This window comes from Lynx canadensis, chromosome B3 (genome assembly GCF_007474595.2).
Source record: "Lynx canadensis isolate LIC74 chromosome B3, mLynCan4.pri.v2, whole genome shotgun sequence".
Classification (NCBI taxonomy): Eukaryota; Metazoa; Chordata; class Mammalia; order Carnivora; family Felidae; genus Lynx; species Lynx canadensis.
This window is the reverse complement of record NC_044308.2, coordinates 118371031-118391292: the sequence shown is the minus strand read 5'-3', so window position 1 is coordinate 118391292 and position 20262 is coordinate 118371031. Positions and strand designations below refer to the sequence as shown.

General features: G+C 37.8%; 1 protein-coding gene across 14 annotated transcripts in view; it reads left to right on the top strand.

Annotated features, from left to right (window-relative positions):
• NUMB (NUMB endocytic adaptor protein) overlaps positions 1–20262 on the top strand; it is a 196245-nt gene that overhangs the window by 162754 nt on the left and 13229 nt on the right. For all 14 annotated transcript variants that reach the window (XM_032593405.1, XM_032593407.1, XM_030319512.2 and 11 more), the window contains 2 exons: positions 11945–12019; positions 14335–14475. In XM_032593405.1, coding sequence (XP_032449296.1) covers positions 11945–12019; positions 14335–14475 — 216 coding nt within the window. The remainder of the gene's footprint in view (positions 1–11944; positions 12020–14334; positions 14476–20262) is intronic.

The window sequence follows — 20262 nt, the reverse complement described above, 5'->3', positions numbered from 1 at the left end:
ACGTTACCTACAACTTCTGTCCAGTTTGGCTAAAAACTGGAGGTTCCCACAATTCCCTCCTCTGGTTTAATTTGCTAGAACAGCTCATAGAATTTAGGGATATACTTAATTATGTTTACTAGTTTATTAAAAGATACGATAAAAGAAACAGAAGAAGAGCTACACAGTGTGAGGTCTGGGAGGGTTCCGGGAGCTTCTGTCCCTGTGGAGATGGAGTGTGTCACTCTCCTAGTACGATGCGTTTGCCAACCTGGACGCTGTCTGAACCTTGTACTATTGGGGTTTTATGGAGGCTTCCTCACATAGGCGTGATCAATTATTAATGATTTCTAACCCCTTTCCTTCCCTGGAGGATGGATCTGAGGTGAGGCTGAACAAGCTTCTCATCATGGCTTGTTCTTTCTGCTGATCAGCCCTTATCTAGGAGCCTACCCAAAGTTGCCTCATCGAACAAAAGATGCTCCTTATCAGTGTCCTTATCTCTTAGGAATTTACAAGGGTTTTAGGAGTTCTGTGTCAGGGATGGAGTCACAGACCAAATATCAGAACAAGAGATGCTCACAGTGCTCTTATCACTTGGGAAATTAAGAAGTTACAAGGGTTGCAGTAGCTTTGTGCCCAGAACCAGGGGCAGAGACCAGTATATATTTTCCATTATCTCAAAGCAATTTGCTTATATTCATATAGAGCTTTATAGTTTGTGATATGCTTTGACCTAGTTTCTTATTTACTGTTCACAACCACTCAGTGAATTAGGATAGTTCATGAAACTACATTTTACAACCAAGCTCAAAGAAGTCACCCAGTTAGTAGTAAAGAGCAGTGCCTACCCTGAAACCAAGGTTTTCTGAAACTTGGTGCAGAGTTTTTCACCTACTCCATATTGATGTTCTCTCAGAAGTACGCTAGATAGCACAAGGGCCTGGATGTTTCCCACAAACATGCATTGTATGCCTTGCACAGTTTATAAATTTGAATTAGTTGCCAAAATGTCAAACATGAGAGTTTTCACATGAAACTTAGAATATCTTAAGAATTGGAAGATCTCGTAAAATAATGCTTTCTATGTGGCAGCAGTGGCTTGAGTTGAGTAGCCAGTGTACCCTTTGGTTGCCTATTTGCCATAATCCCTGCAACTCCCTCATGTCCTTGCACTCAGCCTGCTTCACTCATTTGTTATCTGCTTTTAACCCCATAGATATTTGAGTTTATGAACTCCTCCCCATAGATATTTGAGTTTATGAACTCCTCCTTGGGCTATTATGTCACTTTGAATTCGGAGAGGGGAGGGCACTTCTAACTGTGTAAAAATCTCCAAAAATACTATATCTGTTCTTAGCAGATCCTGTTAATGTCCTGCCAAATATATTTTTTCATGTTCTTTTGCTTTTTCAGTTGTTAAATGGCATAATTAGAAATGGTTGTCTTTTAGAGAATGCATGGTTGAAGAGTAATATGTGGTTATATTACTTTCAGTCCTAATTGTTGAGAGAAAACATTTTGTGGTATTTATGACTACTCTTCAAGTCAGTGTACTCAACATCTACATTCTGTTTTAGATTTCCCAGATTTTCTCCTCTGTAACAAATCATACTTACTGCTTACCTTCATTCTGGATCCTTTTCTTTAAGAGAGAGGGAATATCTGCTGCCTCTTTCCTTGTCTTCCTGTTTTTTAAATCCCATGCCCTTATGTAAATTTTACCTTCTTTTGTATTTTATTAGATGCACCTTTTATGATTTGGGGTTTTTTTTCCCCTTTTGAAGTCCATTGTAACAAATTTCTGAAGAAAAAAAAAGACAATCTCAAGAGTTATCAGAAGATTTCCAATTATCCTTGGTTTCATTATTTCCTATAACATGATCAACTAATATGTCAAACACTGACCTCTTCTAGATTACAAACAAATTCATCAACTTTTGGAGTCATCTTTTTTAATTTGTATTCATGAAAACACAGTGGTTCTTGAGCTCAAATCACACTGTGTAAAACATACTAGGGAGTATGCTAGGCTATCTAGATATAAAGATGAGCAAGACAATCTTTTTTTTTTTTTTTTTTTAGCTCTTTCTCATTTTTAGGTAACTATTTGACACTTCTTTTTTCCTTAAGCCTCCAGAATTTCTTACTCTGTTCTCTTTCAGCTGATGACCTCGCTTCTTACGTCACTGAAAAAATAGAATCAATCAGAAGAAAACTCTAGCATGCGCTGGCACCACATCTACTCACCTACCTACATCCATGCCCATATGCTCTGTTTTCCCTCCTATTCAGGAGATGAACTGTATGAGCTCCTAGCCGAGACCATCTCCTCCACTAGATTCTTATTATTCCAGTTCTTTATTACTCCAGCAATGCTCCCCACACTCTTTTCCGTATCAGTTTTTCTTTCTTATAGTGGATCAAAACAAATCGTCTTTACTTAAAAAATGTTTCTTCTTGGTGCCTTCAGTTTCTGCTCTCCCTTCCTCTGTTAAACCTATTTAATCAGTCTTTTTACCTTCCCCACTCCACCAAAGCTGTTCTTGTCAAGTTTTTTTCTGTATCATTATTCTAAAGGTCCTACCTACCCCCTTACCTGACCTATCAGCAGATCTCTCATAGTCCATTCCTCCCCTGCTATAAAACACAGTTCATCTGGAGTTCAGGGATCCTGCTCTTGGTTTTCCCTCATATTGCTGCCTACTTCCCAGTCTGTGGACTCTTCTCTACCTACACCTCTCCCTTGATGATCTCATCCAGTGTCATAGATTTAAATACCATCTCTGTGCCAATGACTGAAATTTCTATCTTGACATTGCCTCTTGACTTCATAGTGGTGTTTCCATCATAGAAGCAATATAGCATAGGGGCTAGGGCACAGGCTCTGAAGAGTCAGGTTCTTGCATTTAATCTTGGCTCAGCCACTTACTAGCTTTGTGACCTTGGGAAAGGTTCTTAACTATTCTGTATCTGTTTCCCCTCTATAAAAAATAATAATAATAATAATACCAACCTCATGTGATTATTGTGAAAATTAAATAAGTAAATATTAGCAAAGTGCACAAAACAGCCTGCGATAGTGGGCAACTGTTAGGTATTGTCGTCATCATCATCATCATCATCATCATCATCATCAAACACTTTATATGAGGCATTTCATACTCCCGTGTCACAGACCTAATTCCTAATCTTTTCCTCCCAAACTACTTTCCCCTAATCTTCCCCATCTCACTATACAACAACTCTGTACCTGTGCTCTGGCTAAAAATCCTGGATCTAATCTTTACTCCTCTCTTTCTGTTGTACCCTCTATCTATTCCATCAACAGTTTCTGTCTCATTACCTCTGCACTGCTGCCCTGATCCAAGCCATCTTCTCCTCTCACCTGAGTCATTGCAGTGGTGTTCTACTTCTGCTTTCATTGTTGTTCCCCTTACCATCTGTTCGCAAGATATCAGCCTGAGTGATCTTTTTAAGACAGAGGGCTCATTGTGTTGTTCCACTGCCCCAGATCCTCCAGTAGCTTTTTGCCCTACTCAGAATAAAAGCCAGAGTCTTTTAGGCCTTCTAGGCCATAGTACATGAATTCCCACTGTCCCTTCTCCTATCTTCTACTCTCCCTCAGTTCCATCCACCCTAGCTTCTTGGATATTCCTTGAACCCACTAGCTATGCTTCCGCTTCAGGACCTTTGCACTTGCTGTAAACCTCTATTCTGGAATACACATCATCCAGATATATGCATGGCTCACTTCATCTCTTTCCATTCCTTCTTCAAAAGCCCCATTCTCAGTGAGGCATTCACTGAGAACCTCATTTTAAATTCCAAATACCACCTTCCTCTATATACACATACTTTGTGTTCTTCCTCTTTGCTTTATTTTTCTCTGATAGGGCTTATCACCATTTGCCATACCATACAGTTTATTTATTTGTCTTTTCTTCGCTAAAACATAAGCTCTCTTAAGACTGAAATCTTCACTTATTTTGTTCACTGCTGAATCTTTAATGCCTAAAATAGTATGTGACCCATAGGACCTGCTCCAAAATATTTGAATTAGTGACTGAATAAATGAATGAATGACAAATGCACTGCTTTCAAGTTCAACCTGTAGTGGAAGGAATCAGGTAAAGAAATGGTTACCAAATCATGTGACAGAAACAGGTATTACTAGAGCAGAGAGGAAGATTGAATGTGAGAGTGTGATGAAGGCTTCTAGGAGGAGGTGACACCTAAGGCTGAGATGTAAAACAATGACTTCCAGTTAAACGAAGAGGAGAAAGTCATTTCCGACAGAAGGAACAGCATTCACAGGACCACTGGGATGAGAGAGAAACATGCTCTCCTACTCACTCATTCATTCAAGCTAGGGATATGCAGAAGGAAACAGATGCCCCAAGCTTTGGGTATGGTTGACCAAGCATCGGGGAATTGTTCATTGTGAGAAGGGGCATGATGAATTTGGTTTTAGACAGGTTGAATTTGAGATACCTATGGAATCTTCATAGTATTAGAATAATCCCTAGGTTCCCCGCTTCTGACAATTGAAAGTGACTTAGCAAACTGGAAGAGCTGAACTGCCTCCAGAAATCTTTCTTTGCTGTTTGTTTCAACCTTCATGCTGTTTGCTACCTTTAAAGGCTCCTCTCACTTATAATGCAGGAAATATAGTGTAACTTAATGTCCCAGATTAAAGGGCTACTGTAGTGTTAGTGAAACAGCCATTATAGATAATGCCAGCCTCAAATACTGGTGAAAGTTGTGTTTCTTTCCCTTTGCCATTTTGTCCTTTAGGGAATATTCACTGTATCTTGGAATTATAAGACAGAATTTGTTCCTTATACAGTTCTGTTCGTAAATTCAAATATCATTTTAAGGTCTTTGTCAGATTTAAAAAAAAAATGAAGCCCATTTTTCTGTGAAACAAAAGCTTCTTACTCATTTATTACAAGGCATACCATGTTATAGTTGCCTGTTAGCATGTCATTACTCTGTAATGACTGGGTTATCTCTGTGTGTAGGTGTGACAGAAAGACTGACCAGTGATTCTTTACATGTTGGGTACACTCGAAGATCATTTTGGTTTGTAGAGAAAGAACGTTGCACAATAGAGTGGCAAATTACTATTGCTCAGAAAGAGTGACTTGCTCTGCCTTTCCTGCCCAAAGTGGTCTGTTTGCTGCAGTTGCTTCTTAACATTTCATTTATGCCAAATTATGCTTCCTGTGTGTCTTTACAGCATTTATTTGCTTTGGCTTAAACATTAGAACAGCTGTTTAACCTTTTTGCTCTTATCTACTATCATACATCTAGCAGAATTGTCTTGCCTGCAAATATCACTTCTATTTATGTTGATTAATTGCACGTTCTTATCTCATTGGTGATCTTGGGAATCAGAACTTTGGAGTTGGGCAGCACTGAGATCTGAGTTGCATTTTGAAACAATAGATAGCATATAAGCACATTTGTAAAAGAAAGAAGGAAAGGAGAAGGGAAAGATAGGGAAGGAAAAAGGAAAGAAAAGAAAGAAAGAAAAGGGAAGGGAAGGGAGAAGGGAAAGAAAGGGAAGAAAAAGAATAAGGATAATTCAGAGATATAATTCCAAATGAGTCTAATATTTCAATATTGTCTTTCCAAAAAGATTTAATTAGTGGTTACTTTTCAGGGATTATGATGATTTACATCAGAGGTTGGCAAACTATGGCCCACTGTTTTTATAAATAAAGCTTTATGGGAACAAAGCTATGCCCATTTGTTTACATATTGTCTGTGGCTGCTTTTCCACTACAGTAGCAGAGTTAATTCGTTGTGACATAGACTCTATAACCTGCAAAGCTTTAAATATTTGACATCTTGTCCCTCACAGAAAGTTTGCCAATCTCTGATTTAAACAGTTTAAAAACGTATTTCTCCAACTCGAAGTCTGAAGTACTTCCCTAGATAATACCAATATGTAAAATTAAAGAGCAACCATAAGGATATGCTTACCAAGACTATCACCAATACGTGATCATCATCCTTTTTCTTTCTTTAAGTGATGTCTACTTTTTAAAAACAAGCAAACAATCTTTGGAGATAGGTAGGTAGATAACAGTTCTTTGTTGTAATTAGTTATTTCAATTGCCTTTTATTGTGAGTAGCTTTTATATTTAGGGGGAAGTGATCTTTCAGTGTACTTAGCTAAAGTTACTATTTCTGTGTCAGTTTTGCAATCATTTTGTTTCTTCGCTTATATTTTCATTTGAACATTACCTGTGCATTTCTCTTACTTGCAGTACAAGTTTCTTAATTCAATAATTTGTAATAGATCCACTAACTGCTATCATTTTCTCTTAATATCAGAGTCTGTTTAATTTCTGTATTGGCTTATGTCTACCTATATAAAAAAGTGCTTATGGCAGATGTTAATTTAAAAATTCTAAGTTGGACTTATAGAGAGTTGCATGGTTTCTAGCTCAGTTATACTTGACATTTGTCATGTTTCACTCATAGGTTAGTGTGATCTTCTCAGATTTTACCAGTTTAAATATGAAGTTACTTAAGTTCCGTCCATGTTATTAAACGCATCTTCTTTCCTTGAAGAATAAGCAATTTTCTTTTTGTTGTAAAACCATGTTTTTCATAAGTGACTAATCAATGTGAGCTACCTATAACTTTGAAATTATTTAAAAAATAGTTTTGGAACAATGGTAATGAAGTATTATGTAGTCTTTTTTTAAGGGGTGTTTGCATCACTAAGATGTACCTAAATTCTGTATTTCATACTTGCTCTGGGTTATCTTTGTATTTCAGTCTTTCGGTTAGCTAACTTTGACCTTCCCTCCTAGGATATTGGCTTGAATAGACATTTTTAGGGCACATAAAAGCAAAAACTTTGATCTTCTATGACTTTTATCATTTTCTGAAAAGTGCTTGGCGATCTTAGTTTATATTATCAGAATGGAAGACTATAAAATGCACAAATACTACAGGAGCATTGCTACCATAGAATATGTATGATGAAGTCTGGACTTAAATTCAGCTACAGGTGTCTTTGAGTGTTAATATCTCAACATCTGATTGAAGTAACTATATGTATCCAAGAATCGCCACCCAAATGTGGGAACAAATACAAGAAGAACTCATACTATGTTTTCTTCCCCTATTTAGAAGATCAAAGGCCATGGAATATGATAAATACAGTGCCTCAGTGATATATTAGTACAATACCATAAAATTTATTATATAGGCATACCTCAAAAAGCAGAGATGTTTTCATAACAGTGTAATTGGGCCAAGAAAATGTTATATTTTGCTACATATGGTAAGGAGACTAAATGAGGAACAATCCCATTCTAAAATGACCTTTGAGGGGCACCTGGCTGGCTCAGTCAGAGGAACATGCAACTCTTGTTCTCGGAATCATGAGTCTGAGCCCCACGTTAGGTGTAGAGATTACTTAAATAATGACCTTTGATTTTTTTTCTGCTTTCAGTCTCCCAACCTGGAAGTAGTCCTATCTGTTGACTCAGATGCTGAACACTGCAGACTACAGTTGAACAATCAGTGGACTGATAAAGCTGCAAATTTAAATTTCTTACACAGGATTTTCACTGTCATTTGTCAGTCTTCTGTGTTACTGATCAACTTTCCCTTATTCCCTTTAGTAGATATTTAGCAACTTTATTCCTTCAGCAGATATTTCTTTTTTTTTTTTTTCCTAATGTTTATTTTTGAGAGAGACAGAGTGTGAGCAGGAGTGGGGCAGAGAGAGGGGGAGACATAGAATCCAAAGCAGGCTCCAGGCTCTGAGCTGCCAGCACAGAGCCAATGTGGGGCTCAAACCAACAAACCATGAGATCACGACCTAAGCCAAAGTTGGACACTTAACCAGCTGAGCCACCCAGGCACTCCCAGCAGATATTTCTTAAACTCCTGTACTGTGTCAGGCATTGTTCTAAGCTCTGAGGTTACAACAGTAAATAATAAAGATGGAAAAAATCCCTGCCCTCATGGAGCAAATCCATGGTGCAAAAGCTTAGGGTGACTGTCCGAGCCCCACTCAGACCTCTTCTGTAAAGGCATCTGCTACTATGTGGATACTGGGTCCCAGCACCTATTTTTTACCTTTTTTGTTAACTTTTAAATTGTGTTTTATTGAAGTATAGTGGACACACAATGTTACATTAGTTTCAGGTGTACAACATAGAGGTGCAACAAGTCTATACATTATGCTATGCTCACCACAAGTGTAGCTTCCATCTGTCACTACAATGCTATTACAGTACCATTGACTATATTTGTCATTATGGCTGATTCGTTCCATAACTGGAAGCCTGTATATCCCACTCCCATTGACCTATTTAGTCCATTCCTCCCCCCTTCCCCTCTCTCATCAGTGTGTTCTCTGTATTTATGGATCTGTTTCTGCTGGGGGGTTTTGTTTGTTTTTTAGATTCTACCTACAAGTGAAATCATATGATATTTGTCTTTCTCTATCTGACTTATTTCACTTAGCATAATACCCTCTAGGTCCATCCATGTTGTCACAAATGATAGGATCTCGTTCTTTTTTATATTCCTTTGTGTGTGTGCTTTACCCTTCTTTATCCATTCATCTATCGATGGATGCTGGGGTTGCTTCCATATCTTGGCTGATGTAAATAATGCTGCAATAAATACATGGGTGCATATATCTTTACAAATTAGTGTTTTCATTTTCTTTGGGTAAATACCCAGTAGTGGAATTACTGGATCATATGGTATTTCTATTTAATTTTTTCAATGGCTGCATCAGTTTACATTCCCGCAACAGTACATGAGGGTTTCCTTTTCTCCACATCCTCGCCAGCACTTGTTATTTTTTTGTCTTTTTTATTCTAGCCATTCTGACAGGTCTGAAGTGATATCTCATTGTAGTTTTGATTTGTATTTCCTTGCTACTATAGTGATGTTGAACATCTGTGTATGCATCTGTTGGCTATCTGTATGTCTTCTTTGGAAAAGTGCCCATTCAGGTCCTCTGCTCATTTTTAATCAGATTATTTAGGGTTTTTTGGTGTTGAGTATTTTGAATATTAACCCCTTATTGGATATATAATTTGTAAATATCTTCTCCCATTCAGTAGGTTGCCTTTTCATTTTGTGCATGGTTTCCTTTGCTGTGCAAAAGCTTAGGAAAGGTTTTTTGAAGAGCGTATTTAATATTTACAGATTCTTCTTGCCTTTCATTTACTTCTCAACCCAACCTAGTCTGACTTCCACTTCTGTGTTAGTCAAGACCTCCAGAAAAACAGAACCACCGTCTGTTTTCTCTTTCTGTGTGCATGTATACACACATATATGTATATGTATATATTTAGATATCTATATTTATACATATATAGAGAGGGAGGGGCTTAAGAATTGGGGCAGGCAAGTCTGAAATGTATAGGGCCAGCCAGCAGGCTGGACGCTCAGGCAGAATTTCTGCATTAGAGACTTGAGGCAAAATCTCTTCTCAGGGAAGCCTGTTTTTAACCCTTAAGGTATTCAACTGATTAGATGAGTCCTACCAGTATTATCAAGGGTAATCTCCTTTATCCAAAGTCAGTTGCTTGTAAATATTAATCACATCTACAAAATATCTTCAAAGCAACATCTAGACTACTGTTTGACCAAAAAACTGTGTGATCATAGCATAGCCAATTTGACACACAAAATTAACCATTACAACTCTATCACTCTACCACATCTTCTTCATTGCTAAATCCAGCGGACACTTTTCACATCTTTTCTTGCTTAATCACTTTGCAACACTTGACATTTTGGACCGCCTACTGTTTCTTGAAACCCTTCTCACTTAGTTTCAATAACCCTAGTCTCTCCATTCTTCTGTCCCTTTGGCTATTCTTTTTCTGATGCTTCAGAGACTCATTTTCTCCCAATTATTTAATTATTGATATTCTCTCCAGGTCTTGGCCCTCTTTTTACTCCCATGATTGATATTTCCCAAACTAAAATTCCATCTTAGAATTCTCTACTGAGATTCAGACCTAAATATCCAATAACCTGTTGTTTATCTCTACCTGGATATTGCATAGGCATCCCAAACTTTGCTTGTCTAAAACTGAAATCCTGTTCTTCCCCTCTCAAACTTGTTTTTGCATCTCTTCTTTTCTCTTAGTTTGTGGTACCGTCTTTACCTAATTACCCAAGTCAGGAACCTGAGAGGGATCTTCCTATTTCTCTCTTATATTTTCCATTTAAAACTTTCTCATCTGTATCCCAATCTCAATGAAAAGAGCTTAACCCTCATTTTCTGCCATCTGGAATCATGTTGTAGTCTTTCAGCCTCCTTTTCAGTCTCTTTCCAACCCATCTATACTGCTGCCACAGTGATATTTTTTAAATGCATTTAAAAATTCAGTCAGTAGCTTCTAATTGCCTATGTAATTAAGATAGAATTCTTAAGTAAGTGTACAAGGCTCTCCATGGCTAGGCCTTTCCTATGCTTTATCTTCCTCTGCTCCTCACTTACCCATCCCACTTTCAAGCTTTTAAAGAGCACAGACTTGCCATGTTGTTTGCTTCCATATCCTGTGCTGCTGTTTCTTTTGCCTGCCATGTCCACAACCTCTGTCACTTCCCTGACTCCTTACCCCTACCTTGTGCATCTAGAGAAATTATTTCAGAGCCTAGTTTGATCTTCTCCTTTGAATAACCTTCCTTGATTCCACAAGTAGATTTGACCATGCCTCCTTGCTGACATCATTATACATTTTTCAGCTCTACTATAACACTTCCTACTATATTATTTATCTTTTGTTTAATCACCTTTCAGTGGGCTGTAAACTTTTAAGTGTTTCTGCTGCCTGGCATGTGCTAGGCTCTTATCAGATGTGTGGTGATAGTGGAGATGATGAGCCCAGAGTAAAGCACACAGTTCATTTAAATAAGGCCATACCTTCCATATGGAGGAGCTCTGGGCTTGGGCACATACAGAGGAGAATGGTAGACATTTCCTTATCCTCTTCTGTCCCTTCTAGAGGCTGCTGCAACTTTTTACTACCAGTTTCCTTTTAATTTATACTTTTTAATGATGTTCTAACACCTATTCTCAGCGTTTATTTTGCGTTCCTTTTATTTTGCTTGTATCCTTGGAGCATTTGAAAAGACAGGAAGCTGTTAAATTACTATTACAAAGTCCCACTGTCTCATTTTCATTCCATCACAAGAGAAATCCTACATCAGCTTGTTCTCACATGATTCTTGTGTGCCGAAAGAAGTCTTTTCTCAGCCAGTAAAAAGAATTCATGTAATAATAATAGTATTTTTTTTAATTTTTTAAATCCTCCTATGTCCCCAAAATGTCTCCATGCATTTAATGTCAAATTAAAAACTAAACCAGTTCTGTGTTAATCCTGAGAGAAGAAATAATGGTCTTTAAAGATTATTATAGAAATAATGAAGACTTCTTGGGTATTTAACATGAAAATTTCAGATGACCAAGGGTTCTGCTGTACACATTGGAGTCAGAGGATAGGTCAGCATCTCAATTTAGACCTATGTATATTGCTTTTTACTGTAAATACGTTTGTAGAAGATACTTGTGGTGTAACTCCTTATGTATTAATATTTACCTGACTCTTGGTTTTCTTGGTTGATTTTTTAAAGGGGTGAAGAATCTACTTATGAATTCTTTGCCCTTTATGGAATGTGATATCATGGTTTTGAGTCCACCTGTCCCTTCCCCCTTACTTAATTTTATCTTATTGTTTTGCCTTGTGTTTCTACAATAATGGCTTTGGCTTGTTTTTTTCCTGAATGTTTCTGCAGTTTGGTTTGAGTATCTGGCTTTGGGCACCCCTCCTGAACTCGGACTCCATCTGTACTTGTGACTTTTGGAAGGCAGAAGTCAGTGTTTTCTATTGAAGATGACTTTTTTTTTAAAATATTATATATCTGTGTGTCTCCCCCCTTCCTTTTTGGTTTCTCTTAAAAGACTGGAAAGAAAGCAGTTAAGGCAGTCCTGTGGGTATCAGCAGATGGACTCAGAGTTGTGGATGAAAAAACTAAGGTAAACATTTTATATGCTTTAATGTGTTACTGCTCATGTTTTTTAAATTTTATCCCTAATGATCAGATATAATGCCATTAAGCTGCTGCACTCACTCTATCCTTCCACTTTGTCCAAAGTACAGTCTTCTGAGATACTAGTGTTCAGGAAATGAAATTAGTTACTCATTTACCTTATAAAAAATACAATTCTCTCAGTATTTTGCTCTACATGACAGCATGTTTATGTAGTTGGCATTTGAACTTAATGTTAAGATTTCGTTCTTACACATTTTAAGAAAATGTTTAGCCCCACAGATTTGGTGTAAAAGATGATGGACCTTTTACCAAATTAAAAAAAAAAAAAAGACCACACCTGAAGTTTCTTCTTGTTCCTTAATAAAGGGAACTATATTCTTAGAAAGTGATATTTGAAATGATTAACCTGCCATTTAACCAAACACCCAATTTAAGTGAAATCTTAAGGACTAGTAAATGGCTTATTTGGTTAACATTTACTTAGAATCTACATAATATCTCAAATCATAAGTGGCATTTATCATTTGAAAGAAAATGATCCTACATGCATAAAGAATAAAGACATAGAGAGGGGCAGGTGGGTGATGCGCATTGCGGAGGGCAGTTGTTGGGATGAGCTCTGGGTGTTGTATGGAAACCACTTTGATGATAAATTATATTAAGAAAAGAGAGAGACATAGACTCTGACCTTAGAGACCATAAAAGTGTTATATAAGCACATTTAATCATTAATTAAAATTTCATAAGAGACCTAAAGCCTGGAGAAATTTTAACATGAAGGCAATTTTTCTAAAAAAAATCATGTATTATTGAAGGGTTGGGGGGGGAGTCTGCAGGTAAAGAGCAGTTTTGATGGGTAACTTGTCTGATACATTTTAAGTGACTTAATACAGCTGCATGAGTTCTTTTGACCTTCCATCTAAGGCTTTTTTTTTTTTTTAATTTCAAGAGAAGTGGTACCCTTTTTTTAATGTATGTTTATTTTTGAGAGACAGAGTATAAGTGGGGGAGGGGCAGAGAGAGGGAGACACAGAATTGCAAGCAGGCTCCAGGCTCTGAGCTGTCAGCGCAAGAGCGCAGCTCAGGGCTCAGACTCACGAACTGCGAGATGATGACCTGAGCCGAAGTTGGACACTCAACTGACTGCGCCACCCAGGCGCCCCTCTACACATCTTTTAAAGCTTTAAAAGCTTAAATGTACTGCCTTCTTAAAATTTGTTTTGTAGTCCTCTGCCCTGCTCTTATATGCTTGCCATAAAAGGAACATGTGAGCCAAAGTAGGACACTTAACCGACTGGGCCACCCAGGCGTCCCAAGAAGTGGTACTCTTAAATGTACATTATTATTGAAAACAATGATCATTTAAATTTATTGTTAAGAACTTATGTATTTTTTTTAATGTTTTGGATGAAATGTGTTATACATGGAGGCTATGTTTTTAATTGTTTTATACCAGTTAGAAAGTGATTTTGCCCCCTGCTGGCTACTTGTAGCACTGGTATTAAATTGGTTCTTTTTCCACCTTTAGTGATAATAGTAATTGGTGGCTTTTCACCCTTGGACTCATCAGGAATGGAAAAGAAATTTTGCAGTGCATATAGTCTATAAAGGGCTCATATTTAGAATATATAAAGAACTCCTACATATCAATAAGAAAAATGACAGACAATCCAAAAGAAGAATCATTTTGCTAAAGAGGAAATTCATAGTAAGCACGTTATGCAAAATAAAATCATAACGAGCCATTATGGTGATGCTTTATAAAAACTATTTTGTTTGATTTTATGTTTTAGCTCTTACAGCCCCACCTCAGCATCTAGGGATTCTAGACTGGGAATATCACATAGAAGAATCTCAGAGCCTCAAGATTTTAAAAAACATTCTGTGTAATGTTTATACTGTGTGTATACAGTGCCATTCAGCAAGTATATAAAAAAGTCATAGTTAAAATTAAATGATCACTAAGTTAATATAAGTTATATGGGAATCAAATGAGATATAGTGATTTACATATATTATCAAATTGAGCATGGAATATACCATGATAAAACTAAAAGCAGCAAGCATATGTTTTAGAACAGAAGATGAAGTGAGAGAGGCATCCGGGCAGAGTGCCTCTTGGGATTTCTCCTAAGTCAAATTCTTAGTATTCAGGCTGCTGGCCTCAGATCTAGCTATTTCATAGTCTCAATTCATTTGTTGTGGAGACTCTATTGTGAAGTGAACATCCTGTGTTTATTCTGAGAAGCTTGAATAACTTGATAAGTCCTCTGTTCCTTTGTGCTTCCCTTTTTCTAGGACCTCATAGTTGACCAGACAATAGAAAAAGTTTCTTTCTGTGCTCCGGATAGGAACTTTGATAGAGCCTTCTCTTACATATGTCGTGACGGCACCACTCGGCGCTGGATCTGTCATTGCTTCATGGCTGTCAAGGACACAGTGAGTCCAACAGTGTGGATTTCATCATGACTAGCCTCAGTTGGCCAAGCAATTTCCACTGCGTTTTTTTTTTCAAATGTTTCATTTATTTATTTTGAGAGTGAGAGAGCGAGCGTGTGCACAAGCATGAGTACGGGGAGGGGCGGAGAGAGAGGGAGACAGAGATCCCAAGATGCAGGGCTCAAACCCATGAGCAGTGAGATCATGACCTGAGCTGAAATCAGACACTTAACCAACTGAGCCACCCTGGTGCCCCTCCACTACATTTCTAACATGTACCTGCTGTTACAGCACTTGGAAGTGTCAAACTAGCCTGCTTTTACTCCTTTTATTCAAGTAGTTCACACTCTTGGTGTGACCCTGAGCCCACAGAGCTCCATAATTAGCTGAGATCCAAGGTCATTAAAGGAAAGTAAAAGTGCTCTGGTGATGGTTGCTGCTAAACTTTACTTGAAACTTTTCATTATTAGAACTGTGTTCAAGATTCTTACATGTATTTATTTGCTAATACATCTGGGTATAGATACTGACATTGAAAGGTGCTTATAAATTTATTTGCAAAGAAATTCTATAAATGAAAGAGCTGAGTTGGAGTATATTTTCAATTAATTAAGAAATAAAAATACTGGGGCACCTGGCTGGCTCAGTCAGTGGAGCGTGTGATTCTTGATCTTGGGGTCATGAATTCAGACCCCACATTGGGGGGTAGAGATTACTTTAAAGAAAAAAAAAACTAAATTATGGTACATTGAATTTCTGGCATGCCAGAAATTGTTGCATAGTAGAAATTTTTGGTTTTGTTTAAAAATGGAGAATAATTAACCTATTATCCTTCATGTAAATTACCCAAAATTCTGACTTGAAAGACAAGTCTCTTAGATGATGATGATCTTAACTACAGTAGAGCATTGAATGTGTAATTGTAATTACTGAGTTTTATATATTTTTTTACTTGAGAGAGAAAGAGCATGAGTGGCGCAGAGGAGCAGAGGGAGAGAGAGAGAATCTTAAGCAGGCTCCACACTCAGCACTGAGCCTGATGCAGGGCTCAATCCCATGACCCTGGCATCATGACCTGAGCCAGTATCAAGAGTCAGATGCTCAACTGACTGAGCCACCTAGACACCCCTGTAATTACTGAGTTTAAAAAAATTTTTTTAATGTTTATTTATTTTTGAGAGAGAGAGAGAGAGAGAGAGAGAGAGAGAGACACACACACACACACCAAGTACAAGCAGGGGAGGGCAGAGAGAGAGGGAGACACAGAATCCCAAGCAGGCTCTGGGCTCTGAGCTGTCCACACAGAGCCCGCCGCAAGGCAGAACCCATAAACCACAAGATCATGACCTGAGCCAAAGTCAGACGCTTAACTGACTGAGCCACCTACCCATCCCATTTTACTGAGTTTTTTGTAAGGCCAGACAGAATAAGGCAGTATAGTCATTCCAGAAGGCTACAACTCAATAAAATCTTGCCAGTGTTTAATCTAAAAGGGAAGTGGTGGCTGTACTCTAAAATTCACCAAAATGTTTTTTCAAAGCTGTTGGAGACAGCGCTATAAACTGTTAAGAGTCCAGGCTCTGACTCAGATCTGGGTTTCAGGCCTTGTTCTGGTACTTACTAACTATGGGATTTAGGGAAAGTTACTTGACATTCTTTAAGTCTTAGTTTCCACTTCTATAAAATGAAGATAACAATTGTGAAGATTAAAGTAGATAATTGATATAAGCACTCTTAGTATAGAGTCTGACACATGATAACTGCTGTGAAAACCGTGGCTAATATTGTCAAAGCTGTACCTCCTTGGTTTGACACAGTGTGTTAATGAGTTGAAGTAAATAAACTACACTTTCTTCCTTTGTCTCTCAGATCTTAAGCCATAAAGCAGTGCATTTTGCTATCACTATACTCACAAAATCAAGAGTTCAAGAGTTTCCTTATATTAATTTAAAAACTGTTTTATTGTCAAATCCTGGTATTTCATTTCAGGCTGTTTGAATCTCCTTGGCCAATGGTTCTTCTGTATCAGAATCACCTGGAGGGCTTGATAAAAACAGTTTGCTAGGCCCCACCTTCAAGAGTTTTTCATTCAGTGGGTCTCAGATGGGGCTTGAGGAGGGTCTGTCTTCAAGAACTTCTGCCCTAGGCCTAGGAGCAATAATAAACTTCTTTGGACAATAGCTCTGTCCTTGTAATAGAACTGTGTTCAAAAGCAGACAGGTTCTAAAACTCCGGTTCTCTTTCCTATTTCATGCTTCAGTGCCCTACCCTTGTATCATCCTCCTAAGAAGGTAGATGGAAACTCATGTGGACTCATAAAAAGTAACTCATTCTTTTAATAAGCAATAAGCAATTATGTGAAATATTACAGTTTACATTTGTGTGATATTTTAGGGACAAAAGGCATTTCCGACATTACTCCTCCTTATGATATCTGATATTGGCATATAAAATTCAGGGAAATTACTTGAACCATATGTAGGAGCAGCTACAGCTACCTACATGGTGTGATTTTGAAAACTCCACAAAGGGCTCTCTGTTCTCAAATATCTCTTCTTACTATTAGTGATGCCAAAAGTTACTATATCGTCTCTAACTTTGTTATTTCACAATTAGGGATATGCTTTAAAATACAGATAACCCTGTTGAAAATAATCCATTGAGTTTATTAAATTTAGGTAATCCAGCATTTCTTTAAAATAATGTTAAATTTATATAAGCTCTCTTCTCACACAGACAAATCAGTTTTATCTAATTCCTTTTTAAGTGTACAGTGTGGGTGAAAACCTACTTTAATTTTTGCCTGTGTGTGGTTGAGAGGGAGAGTTGTGAGAGAGCTAGAAGATAGGAAAGGGGGACAGCATCAAAGCAATGAGGGTCTAGAATGGGGTAGGGTGTTGGGGAGGGGAGTGTGGCATTTGGATAGAGGAGACTGAGAAAGCTGAGCTTTCCTTTTCATAATTCCCTTGTCGTTGCTGGAGTTGTATTAGTTATCCAAAGTCTTAGGTTTGTACCTTTTGTTCTTGGTTTGCACATTTTGTCCTAGATATGTTGACAGTCTATTCAAGCTCCTGAAACTTGCCTGCCTTTCTAGTAGTTTCTTAGAAATGCTGGTACATATTACCACTGTTCCCTTAATTGGCAAATGTAAGACTTAGGGCCTCAAACCTTGAGCAGTGTCTCTAAAGCTAATATGAGTAACAGAGAGAACCTGACTGGGAAGGTCTCAGTGGCTGGTCACAAAAGTACAGGTTACTCATGGTCACTTTACCCAGTGCCCACTACAGTAAAGTATCATTAGCATTACCTAAGGTAATTTATTCATTTAATTTGCCATATTAATATATTAAAATATAATTTTAGAGGTGTCTAGGTGGCTCATTCAGTTAATCATCTGACTCTTGATCTCGGCTCATATCATGATCTCACGGTTCATGAGTTCAAGCCCCACATTGGGCTCTGTGCTGACAACACGGAGCCTGCTTGGGATTCTGTCTCTCCTTCTCTCTGCCCCTCACCTGCTTGTGGGATCTCTCTCCCTCTCTCTCAAAATAAATAAATAAACTTCAAAAATAAAATATAATTTTAAGCTGGACTTGCCAACATTTTGCCTTGTGTAAAAACAGACTTATTTGAAGATGGCAGAACAGCATGAAAGTATTTTTTGCGTCTTGTGTCCATGAAATACAGCCAGATCAACACTAAACCATCCTGCAGACCTAGAAAACTGATTGAGGATTAACACAACAATCTGTACAACCTGAACCACAGAACTCAGCAGGAATTCACCCCAAAAGAAAGAGCAGGAAGAAACGACAGCCAGGGACTTAACCAACACAGATACAAGCAAGATGTCTGAACCAGAATTTAGAATCATGGTAATAAGGAGACTAGGTGGAGTCGAAAATAGATTAGAATCCCTTTCTGTGGAGGTAAAAGAAATAAAAGCTAGTCAGGATGAAATAAAAAATGATATAACTGAGCTGCAATCTCGAATGGATGCCATGGCAGCAAGGATGGATGAGGTAGAGCAGAGAATCAGCGATATAGAGGACAAACTTCTGGAGAATAATGAAACAGAAAAAAAGAGGGAGACTAAGGCAAAAGAGCATGACTTAAGAATTAGAGAAATCAGTGACTCATTAAAAAGGAACAACATCAGAATCATAGGGGTCCCAGAAGATGAAAAGAGAGAAAAAGGGTAAAAGGGTTATGTGAGCAAATCATAGAAAACTTTCCTAACGTGGGAAGGACACAGACATAAAAATCTAGGAAGCACAGAGGACTCCCATTAGATTCAACAAAAAACGACTGTCAACAAAGCATATCATAGTCAAATTCACAAAATACTCGGGCCAGGAAAGAATCATGAAAGCAGCAGGGGGAAAAAGGTCTTTAACCTACAAAGGAAGACAGAACAGGTTTGCAGCAGACCTATCCACAGAAACTTGGCAGGCCAGAAAGGATTGGCACAGTATATTCAATGTGCTGAATCAGAAAAATATGCAGCCACGAATTCTTTATCCAGCAAGGCTGTTATTCAAAATAGGAGAGATTAAAAGTTTCCCAGACAAACAAAAATGAAAGGAGTTTGTGAGCACTAAACCAGTCCTGCAAGAAATTTTAAGGGGGAACTCTCTGAGGAGAGCAAAGATGAAATAAATAAATAAATGCATACATACATACATACATACATACCCAAAGCAACAAAGATTAGAAAGGACCAGAGAACACCACCAGAAACTCAAACTCCACAAGCAACATAATGGCAATAAATTCATATCTTTCAGTACTTACTCTAAACATCAATGCACTAAATGCTCCAATCAAAAGACAAAGGGTAACAGAATGAATAAGAAAACAAGATCCATCTATATGCTGTTTACAAGAGACCCACTTTAGACCTAAGGACACCTTCAGATTGAAAATAAGGAGATGGAGAACCATCTATCATGCTAATGGTCAACAAAAGAAAGCTGGAGTAGCCATATTTATATCAGACAATCTAGACTTTAAAATAAAGACTGTAACAAGAGATGAAGAAGGGCATTATATCATAATTCAGGAGTCTGTCTACCAAGAAAACCAAACAGTTGTAAACATTTATGCTCCAAATGTGGGAGCACCCAGATATATAAATCAATCACAAACAAACTCATTGAAAATAATACCTTTATAGTAGGGGACTTCAACATCCCACTTACAGCAATGGACAGATTATCTAATCAGAAAATCAACAAGGAAACAATGGCTTTGTATGACACACTAGACCAGATGGACTTAACAGATATATTCAGAACATTTCATGCTAAAGCAGCGGAATATATATTCTTCTCCAGTGCACATGCAATGTTCTCCAGAATCGACCACATACTGGGACACAAATCAGCCCTCAACAAGTACAAAAAGATCGAGATCATACCATGCATATTTTCAGACCACAACACTATGAAACTCAAAATCAACCACAAGAAAAAATTTAGAAAGGAAACAAATACTTGGAGACTAAAGAACTAAAGAACTAAAGGAATGAATGGACTAACCAAGAAGTTAAAGAAAGCACATGGGAAGTTAAGGAGTACATGGGAGGCACCTGGGTGGCTCAGTCAGTTGAGTGTCCGACTTTGACTCAGGTCATGATCTCATGCTCATGGGTTCAAGCCCTGCATCGGGCTCTGTGCTGACAGCTCAGAGCCTGAAGCCTGCTTTGGAATCTGTGTCTCCCTCTCTCTCTACCCCTCCCCTGCTCATACTCTGTTTCTCTCTGCCTCTCAAAAAATAAAAACA